The following is a 21,023-nucleotide window of genomic DNA, read 5'->3' on the forward strand; positions in this document are numbered from 1 at the left end:
TAGAGTAACAATAGCCAACAATATTCTAATGAAAGTTATTCTTGACACCGGAGAATACGTATCAAAGTAATTCAGGTCTTCTCATTGTCAGTATCCTTTGATTACCAACCTGACCTTATACTTATCAATTATACCATCTGACTTCATTTTCTTCTTGAAGATCCACTTGCATTGTCAGTATCCTTTGATTACCAACCTGACCTTATACTTATCAATTATACCATCTGACTTCATTTTCTTCTTGAAGATCCACTTGCAACCTAGTGATTTACTTCTTGGAGAAAGATCCATAAGTTCCCAAATGTGATTTTACAAGATAGATTCTATCACAGATGTAATTGTCTCTCTGCAGTGAGGTCCATCAGAAGAGTGTACAGCTTCTGAGCAACTTCAGAGCTCACTTTCCAACACAAAAGTGATAAAATCCAATTCATAAGATTTTTCTACCCAAGCTCTTTTGCTCCGTCTAAGCTCAACCTCGACTGGTTCATCATCTTCACCTTGTATTTCATATGCCCTCTTTGAGGAGCTAACATCCTCTCGAGTCTTATATGGAAACATATGTTCGAAGAACGAGACATTTCCTAATTCTATTATCAAGTTATTATGTATCTCCGGTATTTGTGACTCATACATAAAATCCGATACACACTGTTGTTCTGTGCATATCCAATAAATATGCAATCAACAGTCTTTAATCATAGCTTAATCCTTTTCAGATCAGGCACCGACACTTTGGCAAGACACCCCCATATTTGTAAATATTTGTAGGACAATTTCTTAGATCGAAAAGAATTTAGATATCTCCACAATAGCATGATATTGTCCACTTTGGGCCTAGACCCTCATGGCTTTGCTCTTGGGCTCTCCCCAAAAGGTCTTATACCAATGAAGATATCTTTTCTCTTATAAACCCATGATCTTTCCCATGTGTTTCCAATATGGGACTATGTTTGCATTCTTGCAATCCCAACAATCCCCCCCTCAAACAAAGGACCATAGGCTTCCCACATCCGATCCTCGACCCACCAGGTCTTCCTGCCCCTCGGTCCACCCTGTTGGGGTTGCAAGGTTGCAAACATAGTCCCATATTGAAAACACATGGAAAAGATCATGGGTTTATAAGAGAAAGATATCTCCATTGGTATGAGGCCTTTTGGGTAGAGCCCAAGAGCAAAACCATGAGGGCTTAGGCCCAAAGTGGACAATATCATGCAATTGTGGAGATATCTAAATTCTTTTCGATCCTACAATTGGTATCAGAGCCCGGACTGTTAACCGCCGACTGTGCACAAGAGCTATGGTCTGATTGAACTATGTGAGTACAATATTGACCTTGAACAAAGAAAGTGGGGGCTCCTATGTTCGGATCAAGAGGATCAGACACCAGGCAGGAAGTCCTAGTAGGTCGGGTGGACCGAGGGGCAGGAAGTCCTAGTTGCGGCTAGGCAAGGAAGTCCTAGTAGGTCGGGTAGACCGAGAGGCAGGAAGTCCTAGTAGGTCGGGTAGACCGAGGGGCAGGAAGACCTGGTGGGTCAAGGATCGGACGTGGGAAGCCCATGGTCCTTTGTTTGAGGGGGGGATTGTTGGGGTTGCAAGGTTGCAAACATAGTCCCATATTGAAAACACATGGAAAAGATCATGGGTTTATAAGAGAAAGATATCTCCATTGGTATGAGGCCTTTTGGGTAGAGCCCAAGAGCAAAACCATGAGGGCTTAGGCCCAAAGTGGACAATATCATGCAATTGTGGAGATATCTAAATTCTTTTCGATCCTACACACCCGACCTACTAGGACTTCCTTGCCTAGTCGCAACTAGGACTTCCTGCATGGTGTCTGGTCCTCTTGATCTAAACATAGGAGCCCCCACTTTCTTTGTTCGAGGTTAATATTGTACCCACATGACTCAATCAGACCATAGCTCTTGTGCACAGTCGACGGTTAAACCTTCTGGCAGTCCGGGCTCTGATACTAATTGTTGGATCGAAAAGAATTTAGATATCTCCACAATGACATGATATTGTCCACTTTGGGCCTAAGCCCTCATGGTTTTGCTCTTGGGCTCTACCCAAAAGGCCTCATACCAATGGAGATATCTTTTCTCTTATAAACCCATGATCTTTCCCATGTGTTTCCAATATGGGACTATGTTTGCAATCTTGCAACCTCAACACAATTATCTTCCATTCCATAACTTATAAGGGTTCATATCTATTTTCTTCCGGGGTACCTTATTTAAAAGGTAATTAGCTGTTAACACAGCTTCCCCCCACATGAAAATGGTAGTCCAGAGCTCAATAGAAGAACATTCATCATCTCCTTTAGAATTCGATTCTTTCGTTCAACAACTCCATTTTGCTAAGGAGTATAAAGAGCTATTGTTTCATGTCTGATCCCATGTTCAACACACAACTCAGGGAATAGTGATACATATTCACCACCTCAGTCATTTCGAACCACCTTAATATTTCTATTAAGTTGGTTTTCAACCGGATTCTTATAGAGAGCAAATTTCTCTATAGCTTCATCCTTACTGTAGGATCGAAAAGAATTTAGATATCTCCACAATGACATGATATTGTCCACTTTGGGCCTAAGCCCTCATGGTTTTGCTCTTGGGCTCTACCCAAAAGGCCTCATGCCAATGGAGATATCTTTCTCTTATAAACCCATGATCTTTTCCATGTGTTTTCAATATGGGACTATGTTTGCAACCTTGCAACCCCAACAATCCCCCCCTCAAACAAAGGACCATGGGTTTCCCACGTCCGATCCTTGATCCACCAGGTCTTCCTGCCCCTCGGTCTACCCGACCTACTAGGACTTTCTTGCCTAGCTGCAACTAGGACTTCCTGCCCCTCGGTCCACCTAACCTACTAGTACTTCCTTGTCTAGTCGCAACTAGGACTTCCTGCCTGGTGTCTAGTCCTTTTGATCCGAACATAGGAGCCCCCACTTTCTTTGTTCGAGGTCAATATTGTACCCACATGGCTCAATCAGACCATAGCTCTTGTGCACAGTCGGCGGTTAAACCTTCTGGAAGTCCGCGCTCTGATACCAATTGTAGGATCGAAAAGAATTTAGATATCTCCACAATGACATGATATTGTCCACTTTGGGCCTAAGCCCTCATGGTTTTGCTCTTGGGCTCTACCCAAAAGGCCTCATGCCAATGGAGATATCTTTCTCTTATAAACCCATGATCTTTTCCATGTGTTTTCAATATGGGACTATGTTTGCAACCTTGCAACCCCAACACTTACTTTTGAGAAGATACACATAATAATATTTTATGTTATCATCTACAAAAGTAATGAAGTATTTGTTCCCATCACGTGTTGGAGTACCTTTGAGGTCGCACACGTCGGTGTGAATTAACTCGAGTGGTTCATTGCTTCTCTCAACATGTTGAAAGGATGACCTTATCATTTTCGATTCAAAACAAATCTCATACTTATGTTTTGGATCAAAGTGGAATATAGGCATACTCTACATGTTTATTAATTTACGCAACATATCTTAGTTAACATGTCCTAGTCTACCATGCCACAGATAAAAAGACTCAAGCATATAAGTGAAAGAGCTTTTATTTTTATTTATATTAGGCCTAATCATCATTACATTGAGCTTAAACAACCCATCAGATATATATCCTCTTTCTACAAACATTCCATTCTTAGATAGTACAATTCTGTCTGACTCAAAAATAATATGAAAGTCATACTTGCTTAACAGTGATCCAAATACTAGATTCTTCCGAATCTCCAGAACATACATCACATTGTTCAAAGTGAGATTCTTACCCGAGGTCATCTTCAACATCACTTTTCCTTGGCCCATGATGTCTAAAGTTGCTGAGTTTCCCATGAACAGCTTGTTTCCATTGACTTCTTCAAAGTTATGGAGTAGCTCCTTGTTGTAGCACACATATCTGGTGGCTCCAGTATTGATCCACCATTGCCGCGAGTTTGAACCGACTAGGTTCAGTTCTAAGACCACTACCCAGAGGTCATCCATTTCTAGTTCATCGTTTAGGTTGGCCTCCTGCTTCTTTTTTAGCTTTTTGCACTCCAAAAATTTATGACCGATTCGATCACAGTTGAACCACTTCCTAGAGAACTTCTTTTTGCTTATGCCTCCTCTAGGTTCCATCTTGAAAGACTTGTGGTTCTTCCATTTCGAGCTTTGACTGTGCTCGACCATGTTGGCTTTCACAGTAGCCTGGGAGAACAACTTCCTCTCTGAACTCTTGTTGTCTTCTTCGATGCGAAGTCTAACAATGAGTTCCTCCACATTCATCTCCTTCTGCTTATGCTTCAGGTAATTCTTGAAATCCTTCCAGCCGAGGGGCAGCTTCTCAATGATAGCAGCCACCTAGAAGGTTTCACTCAAAACCATCCCTTCTAAGTAGATTTCATTCAAGATCACCTGAAGCTCCTAGACTTTGTTGGTCACCGTCTTAGAGTCAACCATCTTGTAGTCCAAGAATCGACCCACAATGAACTTCTTGGCCCCTGCATTCTCCATCTTGTATTTCTTGTGCAAGGACTCCCACAATTCTTTAGTCGTTCTCTTCATGTTATATACAGCATACAACGAGTTGGAAAGACAGTTGAAGATGTAGTTTCGGCATACGAACTCAGAATAAGTCCATGCCTCCACTATACTGATGGTATGCGCATCAATATTCTCAGCTCGTTTAGGAGGGTCATCGGTCAAGAACTGAGCCAAATTGAGTGTGGTCAAGTATAAGAGCATCTTCTGCTGCCACCTGTTGAAGTTCAGTCCACTGAACTTCTCTGGCTTTTCCTCGTGATTGATTGACACAGTTTCAATCAGGGCGGAGGGTGCTTGCATGTGTTGAGTCTGTTGCACCTCAACACTTGGTTCTGTGACCATCTCAACAGAATCGAATCTGTTTCAAGATTATTTTGTCCAATAGGAATAACGTCATATGTAGTCGTCTAATTTTTCTGATTATATTCATGCTCTTAAATATCATTTCCATACGTCATATTAAGAACAATAATTTTTTAAACATAAATTAATTTTTTTAATCGATTGCTATAGTATATAAATTGATTCGGTATGCTTCTTTGACCATGAATAATAACTTTAATTGATTGTTATATTGTAGCGGTTATTTTTAAAAAAAATAATTAAAATATCTTTTATGATTAAAAATTCACTACTCAATATCAAATTTGATGCTTAAGGGTATATATATAATGAAAAGAACTAGAGAAGCTTATAAGACTTTATTCTATATTATTATTATTATGAGTTTTCTAAATTTATTAACTGGTTTCAACCAAAATCGACTGATTATCTAATTCTCTCAATTATCCTCGCCCTTAAATATTAATTCAATATATTATACTCATAGTAATTATTTTTTTTTATATCTAGAAGCCTTTTTAATATATATATATATATATATATAAAATAATCGATTATTGCATTAAAAACTTTTTAAAAATATATATCAATTCAATTGTTATATTATAGCAACCGATCCAGTGAGCAAAAGTGAATAAGCGAAGAAACAAAATGGATATAGGATAATATTTGAATATTTTTAAGATTATCTATGCAATTGACATAATATAAAATTTAAACTAGGTGGTATATTAATTGACCAATTGTTTTTTTATCCGACAATTGACTAAGCTACCAAATGTCATAATTAAATGACAGTGACATTGAGATTTGGGCAAACGGTTCTAAATTTCCAAGAGATCATAGGAATGAAGGTCCCTCCACTCCTCATGTATGAACCCATATAGTATTATAAATTATATTGTAAATGCTATTAAATTATATCTCAACGTGAATAGGAAGGCGCATGCATTCATTGTTCCCATACAATCACGATATGATTTTCCAAGCATATGCAATATGGACAAGTCACTTGCAAAGAAAAGATTGGTAAAACATCGGCCCCGTGGTAAGTGCAAATAGGATTGTAAATAAGTCGAGTCGATCTGATTTTTAGGATATTTAAATTTATTTAATAAAATAATTGATCCGAGTTGAGTTAAGCTTAAAATAAATCAAACTTTTGAAATGAGTGTTCAAGATTGACTTAGTTTATTTTTTATGAGCTTAAACTTTTTTGAACCTTGGCTTGAGCTTGGTTCATTTAGATGTTATCAAGCTATCAATTCAAGCGTGGCTTGAGCTTGGTTCGAGCTTGGTTCATTTAGATGTTATCAAGCTCTCAATTCAAATTTGTTTGATTATTTGAAACTTTTAATTATTTGATTGGTTATTGAACTTGATAATTTAAATTTATTTATTTTACTATTTATTTAGCATATTGAAAAGAGTTTTATTAATGAATATGATTCGTGAATATTGTTCACGAATATTGTTCATGAACGTTGTGGTGGACACAAACAATCTGTTGCCGGAGATTTATGGGTATTAGTTGAATTTAAGCTACACTGAATTAAATTCAACTTATAGTCGAAATAACCTGAGCGGATAATCTCAGGTTGTCAGCAGGGGCTGATTTATGCTAAGTGCCAAAGAGCGACTGGGCATGTCTGCAGAGTGGTAGAGCAGGTCTGCAGCGCAGAAGATCAGGTATGCAAAGCGAAAGACCAAGTCTGCAGAGCGGAGCGACATGGCTGGTCTACAGAGCGGAAGACCAGGTCTACAGAGCGGAGCAGCAGGGCTGGTCTGCAGAGCGGAAGACCAGATCTGCAGAACGGAAGACCACGTCTGCAGAGCGGAAGACCAGGTCTGCAGAGCGGAGCGACAGGGCTGGACTGCAGAGCGAAAGACCAGATCTGCAGAGCGGAAGACCAGAGAGGTAGAGCAGGTCTGCAGAGCGCCAGACCAGATTTGCAAAGCGGAAGACAAGGTCTGCAGGCAGAGCATAAGACCAGGTCTGTAGAACAGAAGACCAGGTCTGCAGAACGGAATGACAGGGCTAGTCTACAGAGCGGAAGACCAGGTCTGCAGAGCGAAAGACTAGAGAGGTAGAGCAGGTCTGTAGAGCGCCAGACCAGATCTGCAAATCGGAAGACAAGGTCTGCAGGCAGAGCGGAAGAGTAGGTCTGCAGAACGGAAGACCAGGTCTGCAGAACAGAACGACAGGGCTAGTCTGCAGAGCGGAAGATCAGGTCTACAGAGCGGAAGGGCGGGTCTACAGAGCGGCAGACCAGAGCAGTTCTTGATCTGGCAAAAGACAAATTAGGCGAGTAGACTGGCTGACCGGGCGGACGAAGAAACCGACCAGGAAAACTGACCGAGGCCTGCGAGAGTAGCAGTTTCCTTGAAACAGATTCACCCACCTCCGGCTGTGCTTCGAGGCTTACAAGGGTTGTCTATTTCCCAGGATACAACGGGCGACCGTGAATCCGACCAAGCACTGGTGGTCACGACGAACTGAGCGTCACCCGATTGCTAGCAGGAGGAGGGAGAAAAAAATGGAGAGCCTATTGCTGTGTTGTGTAGGAGCTCGAATCAATGGTCAGAGTTAATGATCTTAATGATCATTATTAGCTGAGCAATGAAACGACCACCGTTTCACTCATTATTACTCGACCGGTTTCGAATTTAATGCATCTGTTTCACAGCAACAAAAGATCTATGTGGCAAATGTTGGTTATTCCAATCGCACACGAGTCAGCTTGGTTTAGTGCAAATCCGAGTCCTGGATTTGCACCCCCTACGCACCCACACGTGAGAGAGAGGCTCTCCCCATGCATTTGTTCACAACCTCAATGTATGTGAATCAATATAAACCAATAAAATTACCTTGAAACTTCCAATGTGGGACTAAATTCCCATTCACAATGGAGCCTCTTTCCTCTTCCATTTCTTCTCCATTCACTTATTCAACACATTGTTCACGAATGTTAACGAGCTGAACACATATATGTTCAAGGTTGTTTATTTAACTTAACGAGTTGTTCAACCTTATTTGTTTAATTAATCTTATGTATATTAAACGAATATAAACAAACTCTTACCAAGCCGAACACCAAGCTTGTTCACGAACGCTTGGTTCATTTACAGCCCTACGTGCAAGTCATATTCGGATCAAATTTTATATTCTCGATCACGTTGGTTCGAAGCCTCTAAAAAGTCCTCAAATAATATTTTTTTTATCTAAAAGTTGACTAGTTAAGGGTTTCGTCTTGTGACAAATCTACAACTCTGAATCAATTTTGATACAAATAAAAGAACGTCTTGTTCTTATAGCCGAGTTAAAAGTTATAACTTTCGAAAATTTACTCCTTTATTCCCACATCGAGCTTCCGGGACACATTCCGATGATAAGAGACAAGACATTCTCCCATACAACGAGCTTTTGATTCTCTTGTTGGACATATCAAATGTCTACGGTGCTTGTACTCGTGATGTTAGAGCGCCACATTAACAGTCATATGTATTTTTTGAATTACCTACGGGCGGGAAGTGGGGTCAAGCTGTCCACTTGCAAGATTAGTCAATTCTAGGAACAGAATATCTAAATTAACATAAAAACATAATAATCTTATTTGAATTTTTTTTCATATAATCTAGATCCAATCTCCTACTATCTGATTAATCGTCGAAGGCCCGATTCATTAAAATTTTTTTTATTGATTAACAGAATAAATCAAGAAAGGTAAATCGATCATAATAGATGATTCAACATCATCATACAGTTTGTCAAACTCGTTATGTGAGATTCGAATCTTCTACCTGGAGAGTTCGTCCCAGATCTTGCTATCGCATTGTCGACTATATGGAGGGGTGTATCTAAGAAATATCAAAAAAGTTTGACAAATATGTAAAATGAAGACATAACTGTGTATTTGGTTGCTGCTTTAGGATTTCACGCGACTCGAGGCCATGGCTGTCTCTTTCCTCCCCGTTCGAATCCTCCGCCTTTATTTTGCTTGTCTCTCATTCGGCCTCGTGCTCGTCCTCTTCCTCCTGCACGGTCCGAGGAAGAAAGGGGAGAGTCCAGGTCAGGTGAAGCCAAAACAGCTGCATCGCTCCGCCGCTTGAGGTTCTGTTTCTCATCGCAGCGCCGGATCCTGAAGCCAAGCCGAGATTTTGGGAGGAATGGTCGGGACTTGGCGACGGGAATGTGACGATGGAGGCTAGCATTTTGTGCGGATTGGATCCCGTGCCCCCAGAAGGTCGATTCTTGGCCATTGTCTCTTCGTTGATTCGAGTTTTCTAGGGTTGGATTTTGTTGAGAGGCGCAAGGGTTTCATGATCTGAGTAGGGTTTTGTTTCATCCATCGAGATGGGAACTTCTGCATCGAAACCATCTAAAAATGGCGTTTTGCTTCTCTGCAAATATCGCATAGAGCATACCAAGCAGGTCATTGATTCGAGGTATGCTCTATCGGCAGCCCACCTCTCTTACATCCAATCTCTTCGCAGCTTTGGGGCTGCCCTCAGGCAGTTTGCAGAGGCCGACCTTTTGGTAGAATCAGCACTTTCTACTTCTGAAGTCGACAAATCTCCATCACACTCTTCTTATGCATCGCCATCACCTTCTCGGTTTGTCGAGTGTGTTGGTTCGCCATTAAGTGCAAGTCCATTGACACCTACAGCTGCCAATGTGAGCTATATGAGGGCAACAGGGGCCTCCTCTATAAATGTGACACTTGATCATCAATCAGCAAACCATTTTGTCGGCGAGGATTCTCTTACTTTCCCCCTTCCGCCGCCACCGCCGCCACCTCCTCTTGATGTCAATTCATCATGGGACTTCTTTGATCCCCGCGGAGTCGCTGGCAAAGTCAGCATGCCAACTACAGAATGCCATCAGACTTCAAAAGTTAGTAGGATGGTAGGTTTGATACAGATAAAGGAAGCAGAAGTTGCTCCATTCAAAGAAGAGTCACTTGATATCCACAAGGAGAAGATGACCAATCATGAACCCCAGTCCACTGATTCGGTATGGGAAAAGAGTCATAAGGACAGAGAAACAGAGCTGGCGAAGGAAATATGTCCTGAAAGGGAAGATTTTTCTGAGTTCATTACGCATCGAGCTAAAGATTTTGTGTCCAGTATGAGGGACATTGAGAACCGATTTCTTCGTGCTGCTGAAGATGGCGATGAGGTTTCAAGGATGCTTGAGACAAAGAGGATCAAGCTTGGCATCTCTACTGAGACAATAGGTGGATAACTTGTTTTCCATTAGTTTTACTGCATTGCTGATATCTCATTTGTGATAGTCATGAAATTCTTGGTTCCACAGGCAAACATCATGCTTACTCAGTTCTGGTGATATTAAGTCAGGTTTGTTGTACAGGAGAAACTTCTCAGAAGTATAAAGGTTAGAAGTAACAAATTTCATGCAAGATCGTGCATTCTTAACGTTAATGTAACATACAGTTTACTGATAATTTACCTTATTGCTTTGAACTTGATGGGTTGCTTAGATTCTAACCAGAATGCTGTGAAAATCATCACTTGGAACCGTTCCATCTCCTCTCTCTCGTCATCATCCAAAAGTCCTCTTGCAACAGCTACAAATGATGATGCCGGAGACGTTTGTAGTGATTTTGTTGATGAGTTTTCTATGATATCGGGAAGCCATTCATCCACACTCGAAAGGCTATATGCATGGGAACGGAAACTATATGATGAAATCAAGGTATTTGGTTTGAAATGATTTGAAATTACAAGTTTCACCGGTTGAATAATCATACACTTTTAGTAATGACCTAGTTTACATGATTTGGTGTTGCGCTTAGTATGCCAATTAGTTATTGAATTCCCAATTGTATGAACTAATTGCTACTCGTTTTGCATAGTCACATTATTGTATCTTCTGTTATTTCAGGCTAGTGAGCATATCAGGAGGACATATGATCAGAAGTGCAACTTACTCAGGCATCAAATTGCTAGAGATTCAAGTGCAGCAGTAATCGACAAAACCAGAGCTGTTGTCAAGGATCTGCACTCTCGATTGAGGGTGGCCATTCATTCAGTTGATTCAATTTCAAAAAGAATCGAGAAGATGCGAGATGAAGAACTACTTCCGCAACTGATGGAGCTCGTACAAGGGTATGCTTTTATAATCCTTCATTTGTGATATCAGTACACGAAAAATGGTCATGCTAGGCATACACATGATTAAATCACTTGCTCTTGTCATGCTAGGCATACACATGATTAAATCACTTGCGCTATCATAAAAGGACACCCTTTTATAAACAAATGTGCAAGGATTAAAGAATAATAAAGATAAAAAGTCAAACTTTATCGATGATAGTTGATAAGGTTGTATGCAGTTGTGGTGATAAGTTAGGGGTGAGCAATTGGTTAATAAACGAACCGATTAAACCCTGAGCCCTAAATCGAAACAGAACAAATCAAAAAAAAAATTGAACTAACCGAACTAACCAAACTTTCCTATGAAAATCAAACAAATCGAACTAATAAAAGATTCAATTAATTCAGTCACCCATTTTTTCATCATAAGTTGACTAATGATTATCAATTGAGTGTTAAACATTATAAGTCTTCAGGGTAATTATTGTTGGATCGAGTTGCACGAGAGAGAGAGAGAGAGAGGGAGAATCGCGTGGTTTTAAAAACTTATTCTTTTTGAATTTTAAAAGATGAGTACGCAGCGGAAAACTAAGAAAACAAACACAATTAAACACGGTCGGTTTTACTTGGTTCGAAGCCTTCGGCGACGTCTACTCCAATACCCAAATCCCGCGGATCTATCGATGGGTAATTCACTAAAATACCTCTTCCGGTACCTCTGGAAGAGGGGATCGAGTACAAAGAAGATAGTCAAAGTGTAACACGCTACACTTCCCTTTTTCAGTAATTAAGTATAAAGAAATAACGTCGTTAGGGATCGAAGTGAAAAATGCTCGTGTCCGTGTCGGTTTGCCGGCTGCGATCGGAAGTCCTCAGAGTAGTAGTCGGGCACAGCAGCTTCGCAGCAGAGTCACAACAGGAAGTTGGAGCAGTTGGAACCTCAAATGGACGCACAGTAACTCGTATATCAGTTGTGTATTGATGCTTGGTCGAGACTGGCTTATAAAGGGCATAGAAGGCGCCTTCCATAGCCATTGAAGGCACCTTCAACGTGGTAAATCTGATCCTGACTTCACCGTACCTATCTGTGACGGGGTTCAAAATTTATCCCTTGGAAGGTGCCTTCAGGCCATTGAAGGCACCTTCCATGAACAGTGCGAATGCGTCTTCCAATGCTTGAAGGTGCCTTGGGTACTGTTCATCCGAATCTTTTTGCTCCTTTTACCCTGCAAGTTGTGTTAGTCTAAATCTAAAATATCTAACTTGTAAAACAAAGTTAGCACAATGATAATAAGAAGTAGTAATAAGCTCCTGTCCTCCTAGGACCAGGGACTAGTCAAGGTCTTAGATTAGGGATCCAAAATGGACCTAACCTGGACCGACGCCTACCGTCCCTTAACCGGGACGCGTCCTCACCGAGTCACTCTCCTCCAGTGACTTACCTTTACTTATCTGTCAAATATTTGGTCCTTCAGACCTGTTTGGATTTTCTCTGGCCTTGTTTAGTATTTGACCAAGCTGATCTACTAAGACTTGCCTGCAACACTGAGTTAGCACCACAGATATAAAATGGTAAAGACAAAACAGTGTTAACATTATTAATAATTCGCTGGTTCGGTTGACCGCGCACACATATTACCTAGGGTTGTCTTCCCCTAGGGATGCCCAACTTCACTCAATAGGACTTCCATTACCTAGTTTCACTCACCAGGACTTCCACCACCTAGCTTCACTCACTAGGGCTCGGCTTCACTCATCAGGACTTCCACTACCTAGCTTCACTCACTTCGACCCGACTTCATTCACCAGGTCTTCCACTACCTAGCTTCACTCACTAGGGCCCGACTTCACTCACCAGGACTTCTCCTACCAAACTTCACTCACCAAGACTTCTACTACCTAACTTTACTCACTAGGGTCCGACTTCACTAACTAAGACTTCCACTACCTAGCTTCACTCACCAGGACTTCTCCTTACCTAACTTCTAGTTAGGACTAGTCACTCAGTAGACTTCTCACTTGCCTATCCTTGGTTAGCACTTACCCTTGCTAGTCATCTAGTCCTGACTAGACTTTTCTCTTCCAAAGATCAAGTCCTGTTTGGATCAGCTCGTGGTTAAACTGACCAAACTAAGGTATATTGTCAAACATCGAAACCCTAGAGGTCGATTGCTCCAATAATCTTCCCTTTTTGATGTTTGACAATTTTTTTAAGTTAGACTTGGGTCTTTAAGGGTTAATTCTCAAAGTTCTAGAGATTTTGAAAAGTTTGGGATTAGAAATATTCTTAACTTTTCTAACTTAAGATCTTAACTTTTCTAACTTAAGATCATTCTCCCCCTTTGACATACATCAAAAAGACATAACCTGAAGGTTACTCTCCATTAGGTTTTGCACCAACAATAATATTTGAAAGACATAAGTAAGTGTTTTAAAAATATAATTAAAATGTAATTTTCTAGAGTAGTTGTTAAAGGGGATTTTCAAAATAATTTTTCAAGGTGGTATTGTAGACTAATTTTTAAAGTTGGTTTTTAAGTTAACTTTTTAAGCAACTTTTGACATTCAATTTTCAAAATATTTTTGAAAAGAAAAAATTCTTCTAGTATTTTTCAACGATATGTTGCACACAATTTTCAAACATAAAATTTTATAAGAATTTTGCAAAATATTTTTCAAGGTGTTTTCAAAGCAATATTCCAAATAATGTTAAGAACTAAGAATTTTGCAAAAGAGTATTTTTTAAAAGATTTTCAAAGTAATTTTAAACGGACTTTCACATATTTGTAAAATTGATTTTTGAAAGAATTTTGAAAATTATGTTTAATCTTTCAATCAAGACTTCCCCTCAACTTGGCACATCTTTAGGAATCATTGTTAACTATAAGGAAACTGTCTGGGGGGTTGAATCCAAATTAAAAGAATATTTAAGCTATCTTTAGAATATTTTTCAAAAAGATATTTTAGAATAATTTCAAAAGTTTGAAAGAAAAATATTTTTCAAATACTCTTGTTAAAGAATTTTCAAAGTAATTTTTAAAAAGAAATTTTCATAAGGATTTAAAAATACTATGTTGATTAAATTTGTCTTTTAAATACGTCTCTCCCTTAATTTGACACTTCCTTAGGGCTTCTGCAACGCACGTTAAAGTGAAGCGTTAATGCCAACATGTCATCCCTTTATTGTCACTGTAGCATTAACGTGTTCAGTTCTTTGAACGCGTTAATGCTTACAGATTTGAAAAAAAATAATAAAAAATAGCATTAACACGTTCAAGTGTTAAAGGCATTGCGGATGCCCTTAGGAAACCCTTATTAATCACCTATGTGTCTAGGTCTATAAGTTTATAATTGACTTTAAAGGATTAAGTCACTAAGTGTTGGTCAACAATCATTTTAAAGAGTGTATACTAATTGTAATCATGACTCAATTTTCTTTTCCTAGCATCTCAACCTTTCTAGATTTTCAATGGTAATTTTACGTGTTTAGAGAGATGTTTAATATGTATTATCCAAGGTAGATATAATTTGATTTTTTTTATTTTTAAATTCTAACTTAAATAATCCAAAATTAATCATGAATTTGATAAATTAACGTCTTGAATCATTAATTAATCACGGATTATTTAGTTATTTTGAATTTAGAAATAGAATTTTAGTTTAATCTTGAGTTATATTTAAGTCAAGTTGTTTTCATATTAACCGATTAATGAATAGATCATATGTTAATGTATTAAGTTAAGATTAGTAATTATTAAACATCTGATTAACTTATTAACTATAATTTAATCTTAATTTGAATTAACAAATAAGTTACAATTATTTTTAGATTAATAGTAAACATTGAATTAATTATTTAAAGTAATTAATTTTATTCAGTTGATTAATTTACACTAGTATTGGTTTGATTAATTGATTATAATAATTAAAATTCATATTATTAAATGAATTATTAAATTGGGATTAACTAATTAAAATTTGGGTTACTTGATTGTTACTTAAATTTAGATAAGTTGATAAAATTTGAAATAATTAACTAAGGTAAATATTATTGAAGTTTAAATTTAATTTATGTTTGAATTTATTTAATTAAATTTAAGTCTTAAGTTTTAAGTTAGATTAAGTTTTAGTTGATTATTTGTTGAATCAAGATTTGTGTTTAAGTTAATTAAATTAATTAAACTTTAAGTTAATTAAATTAATTAAACTTTAAGTTTATGATTTCATTAAAGGTTTTTTAAAAAAATAAATTAAAAAATAAATTTAAATATTTTTAAAAGGATTTTAAAAGAATTTTTAAAAATATTTTTAAAAGTAATTTTTAAAAGATTTTTTAAAAGTAATTTTTAAAAGATTTTTAAAAGAATTTTTTAAAAGTAATTTTTAAAAGATTTTTAAAATAATTTTTAAAAGTTTTTTTTAAAAAGTAATTTTTATAGGTTTTTAAAAAGAATTTTTAAAATAATTTCCAAAACGATTTTTAAAATATTTTTAAAGTAATGTAATACGTTAATTAACATATGTTTAATTCGATTTTAGGGTTAAATTAAAAGTATATTTTAATTTAATTTACTATAATTTAATTTTAGGTTAATTTTAGTTTAATTTATTTTTAATTTAATTTAATTTATAATTTGAATTTGAATTAAATCCTTAGTCATCTTACCCGATCTATATTTTCAATCAGGAAATTCTATAATGTTGTGAGATGAATTAGGTTGAATTTTAGGATTAAGTTTAACTTTGTGTTAGATTCAAGTTTAGCTTTGGGTTCAACAAATAAATATTATTTGGATAAACTTCTGAAATGTGGTGAGTTACCCGGACATCATTAGAGTAACCATACCTTCGAAAATTTTCAAATAGTCCTATCCACTGAACTTAGTATAAAACTCTGGTTGTTTAACCAGTTAAGATTCGTTAGTTCCATTAAGTCAAATGCATCAGGTCGAAGTCATATCTTCCTAGACATGCATAGACAGAGTTTTCCTAACCTACTATCATCCAAAACTTCACCAATACCGTTAATCAAGTTAAACTTTTGTCCCTTTTTAGACTAGTCCTAATTACCCATCCGGGTAAGTTTATTGATTTTGAAGATGCCAACTAGTTTGGAGTCTCCCCCGGAATATATTCTTAGATTTTAGGTTTTGTGTTTGTGTCGATTTTATTTTATTTTTATTAATTAGTTTCATAATTAAAAAATAATTGATTATAATTTTGTTTATGAAGTTTAAGTTTTAAATTTGATTTAGACTTGTAACCCAAGCCTAAATTTTGTATGTTGATAAAATCATTAATAATTTTTTCTAGTTTATTAAGTTTATCTTTCAAAAAGTTGTTTCGTTTTCTAACCTTCTAATGTTTGAAGATAAATTTTTAAACTTTAAAACATTATATGATGACTTTGAGTTGTTCTTATTTAGATTTAAGTTAACTTTATTAGTTAAATTGTTTGAGTTAATTGATTTGTTTAAGTGAGCAAGCATATCTAATTCTTGAGGAGAGTCTAAACTTGAGCAATAGTGGTTGTCTAAGTTATTAACACGTGTAGAAAAAATAGGATTTTCATGTACTGTAAACTTACAAACCTTTGCTCCCCCTGGATCCATGGATTTTCTTTATGGGCATTGATGTTTGTAGTGATCCATCTGTCTGTACTTGAAACATTGGATGTGCTCCTTTCCTTTCTGGACTTTTGATATTGATTTTTGCTTTGACTCCAGTTGTGTAGTTTGAGTCTTATAAGTGGGGCATTTACTTTTGTAATGTCCTCTTTCACTGTACTTAAAGCATGTTATATAATTTTTAACTTTTAAATTTACAAATTTACCTTTTGAATCCTTATTAGGATTCTCCTCCTTGTCCACTGTCATTTCAGATTCGGATTCTAACTTTTGTTCTGATTCAGATTCTTCTACCTCCTTTGCTATTAATGTCATGAAGCTGGTTTGATCTGATTCTTCTAAGTCTAGGTTTGAGGATGACTTTGAATATTCAGATTCAGATCCGAGCTTGAGTTTGACACGATGTTCTAGTTGTGACACATCCTCGTGAAGTTCGTTTAGCTAGGTCTAAAAGTCGTAGGCATATTTGAATTCTCCGATTCTGCACACAATTTTATTAGGCAATAACTCTAAAATAAAGTTTATTACATTTTGGTTTGTTTTTGAATTTTGAGTTAGTTCTTTTCAATGCTATTTCATAGTCGAAGTCGCCCATCATGATGAAGCATTCCATTTGCATCCTTGACAGATTGAATTCGTGCCTCATGTACATTTCATATGGAGGTGGTTCATTGACATTTCGCCCGAGCGTCTCTTTGTGCTCCATTTCAAATATCTCGCAAGAAAATAAAAAAGAATGTCTCAAGACTAGGTCTTGGATTAGTAGAGTCTGAAGTAAAAAGGAAAAATCGATGACTCGAGTGGTGTTGCATCAACTTCGAGTAAAAATCGAAGAAAGAAAAGTTATTTGAAGAGGTAAACTTTACCGATTCAAATATAATGCGAAAAATTGAAATCCAAAGAAAATAAAATAATTTCCCCTGGCTTGATTGGTGGTTGCACCCATTCAGAGCAGAATCTCGCTCTGATACCACTTCTTAGATCGAGTCGCACGTGAGAAAAGGGGGGGGGATCACGTGGTTTTGAAAATTTGTTCTTTTTGAATTTTAAAAGATGAGTACGCAGCGAAAAACTAAGAAAATGAACACAATCAAACACGGTCAGTTTTACTTAGTTCGGAGCCTTCGGTGACTCCTACTCCAAGACTCAGGTCTCGCGAACCTATCGATGGGTAATCCACTAAAATACTTCTTCCGGTATCTCCGGAAGAGGGGATCGAGTACAAAGAAGATAGGCGAAGTGTAACACGCTACACTTCCCTTTTTCAATAATTAAGTACAAGGAAATAACTTTGTTATCGACATGTAGGGATCGAAGTGAAAAATGCTCGTGTGTCGGTGTCGGTCTATCGGCCGCAATCGGAAGTCCTCGGAGCAGTAGTCGGGCGCAGTAGCTTCGCAGCAGAGTCACAGCAGGAAGTTGGAGCAATTGGAACCTCAAATGGACGCGCAGTAGCTCATATATCAGTTGTGTATTGATGCTTGGTCTAGACTGGCTTATAAAGGGCATGGAAGACACCTTCCATAGCCATTGAAGGCGTGGTAAATTTGATCCTGACTTCGCTGTGCCTTATCTGTGACGGGGTCCAAAGTTTATCCCTTGGAAGGCGCCTTCAATGGCTTGAAGGCGCCTTCCATGAACAGTGCGAAGGCGTCTTCGGGTACTATTCATCCGAAGGCTTTTTACTCCTTTTGCCCTGCAAGTTGTACTAGTCCAAATTTAAAACATCTAACATGCAAAACAAAGTTAGCACAGTGATAATAAGTAGTAATTAGTTCCTGTCCTCCTAGGAGCAAGAACTAGTCAAGGTTTCAAGATTAGGGATCCAAAATGGACCTAACCTGAACCGACGCCTACTGTCCCTTAATTGGGACGCATTCTCATCGAGTCACTCTCCTCCAGTGATTTACTTTTACTTACCTGTCAAACATTTGGTCCTTCAGACATCTTTAAATTTTCTCTAGCCTTGCTTAGTACTTGACCAAGTTGATCTACTAAGACTTGCCTGCAACACTGAGTTAGCACCATAGATATAAAATAATAAAGACAAAACAGTGTTAGCATTATTAATAATTCGCTGATCCGGTCGACTGCGTGTGGTCAATCGGAAATCAGTCGATCACATATTACCTAGGGTTGCCTTCCCTTAGGGATGACCAGTTTCACTCACTAGGACTTTCATTGCATGACTTCACTCACTAGGACTTTTACTACTTAGCTTCATTCACTAGGGTCGGACTTCACTCACCAAGATTTCCCCTACCTAGCTTCACTTACTAGGGCCCGACTTCACTTATCAGGAGTTTCACTACCTAGCTTCACTCACCTGGACTTCCCCTTGCCTAACCTCCAGTTAAGACTAGTCACTCAGTAGATTTCTTACTTGTCTATCATTTGGTTAGGACTTGCTCTTATTAGTCATCTAGTCCTGACTAGACTTTTCTTTTCCAAACATTAAGTCATGTTTAGATCAACCCTTGGTTAAACTGACCAAACTAAGGTACATTATCAAACATCGAAACCATAGAGGTCGATTGCACCAACAATTATATCTCTAGACTCCGGTTCAATTTAATCGGATAAATCAATATCTTAAGCTCTAAACTCGAAACTGAACGGAAACTATATTTAAAAAAAAATTAAAATTTTGAATTAACCAAACCGCTTTAGTTCAATTCGGTCAATTAATTCGGTTCGACCGATATTTTGCTCAACCCTAGTGATAGTTAGCATCCACTATCTACCTCATAGTAACAACAAAGTGAAGATCCATGTACTGAATTTCTATGTATTGGTTATCATTGTAGTGCAATTATGCAGTATTTTGCATGTCTTTATTCACAATATTTTCTGCCAATACCGATATTCGAGCACAATCACATTATTTCATATTTAGATCAATGCATTTTTAATCCAAACTTAACTTTGTTCTGTCTAGTGTCTATAGTGTGCAATCATATAATCTAAAACTAGATTGGTGATCTTTCAGGTTGACAAAGATGTGGAAAGCAATGCTCGAATGCCATCACACACAATTCATCAAAATATCATTGGCTTACCATGCGAAGACCTTGGCGGCCGCAACACAAAGTGAAGTTTACAAACAGGCTTTGATTCACCTAGAACGCGAACTTGAATACTTTGGCTCCCGCTTTCTGAACTGGGATGATGCTCATAAGTCCTACCTGAAAGCACTCAATGGCTGGCTTCAAAAATGCATTTTGCAACCACAGGAACGCAGAAAAGGAAGGAAGAAGCCTCTCTTTCCACCTCGTCAAGCCATTTCTCCGCCGATATTTGTAGTTTGCAGTGACTGGCTTTCAGGGCTCAACTCACTTCGCGCTGAAGAACTCCTTGATTCTATCAAGGGCACTGTGTTGGTTATTCACAATGCATTAGAGCATCAAGTAGACTACAAGGAGCTAGGCAAAGTGCCTGATGAACCGGAAAAAAATGGAGTACCCGAGAGCAAGGAAGATGGAAATTGTGAGAAACATTTAAACTTGGATGATCTGCAAGCAAGCTTGACGAGGGTGTTTGATAGGCTGACAAAATTCTCAGAGGGTGCCCTGAAAGTTTACGAAGATGTTAAGCAGAGCAACGAGATTGCGAGTGTTGCTTATTCAAACACAGGGATGAGGTACCTGCTTTAGATGCTCCTCTCACATAAATTCTTTTGTTGGTTCAGTCAGTCTAATGCTTTAGTGTGGTTTTTGTTTCAAAGTTTGAGGTTTTCACTAATTTGAGATGAACTCTTGATTGGCCTTAAGATCAAGGAGTCTTAGATTAATGCTTGATACACCGATCTTCAATCGACTTGCGAAGAATCTCCCCTAACTAGGTCTCTTGGTGGTGAATGTCATCTCAATGGAATCAATCATTAGATAGACTTCTATGTATGCATACAATGAAATAACTTTGTCATCCGACTATCAATTCGGCTATACCATGGGAGTAATATAAAAAGTATATGCATTTGTTTGATTCATAGTTCTAACCATAATCATGAGGTTGACATATGATACCATCGTCTATGGAGTTTGGCCGATGGCGACTAACGCTTCGATGCTTCAACCATTCATCCAAGTTTGGCATTGCCCGTTCCTCGCGAGTCTAGAACCAAACTAGCATTGCCATTCGGAACCTCAATGGAATCAACCATTATATAGACTTTTCGAGGTTGTGTATGCATTGGTTTACTTAATCCAAAAACTAAATTGCTTACAAAAAATAATTGAGCTATTAAGAAGTTACATATTGCTTGATTAAATACAACTCGCAAGTCCTCGTCATCTCATCTCGATGGTTTGCTAGAGCAATAAATTACGTTTCTCGTAAAATAACATGATTCTCATAAAATTAAACATTAAAATCACCTT

At 37.7% G+C, this 21,023-nt stretch overlaps 1 protein-coding gene across 1 annotated transcript; it reads left to right on the forward strand.

Annotated features, from left to right (window-relative positions):
• Positions 1-8,844: 8,844 nt before the first annotated feature.
• LOC122021496 (protein ALTERED PHOSPHATE STARVATION RESPONSE 1-like) lies at positions 8,845-20,610 on the forward strand. The gene is made up of 5 exons (XM_042579617.1): positions 8,845-10,137; positions 10,218-10,295; positions 10,402-10,616; positions 10,806-11,029; positions 19,634-20,610. The coding sequence occupies exons 1-5, from the start codon at positions 9,255-9,257 to the stop codon at positions 20,295-20,297; spliced, it is 2,064 nt and encodes a 687-aa protein (XP_042435551.1). The 5' UTR covers positions 8,845-9,254; the 3' UTR covers positions 20,298-20,610.
• Positions 20,611-21,023: the final 413 nt, after the last annotated feature.

This window comes from Zingiber officinale, chromosome 9A, assembly GCF_018446385.1.
Source record: "Zingiber officinale cultivar Zhangliang chromosome 9A, Zo_v1.1, whole genome shotgun sequence".
NCBI classification, from domain to species: Eukaryota; Viridiplantae; Streptophyta; class Magnoliopsida; order Zingiberales; family Zingiberaceae; genus Zingiber; species Zingiber officinale.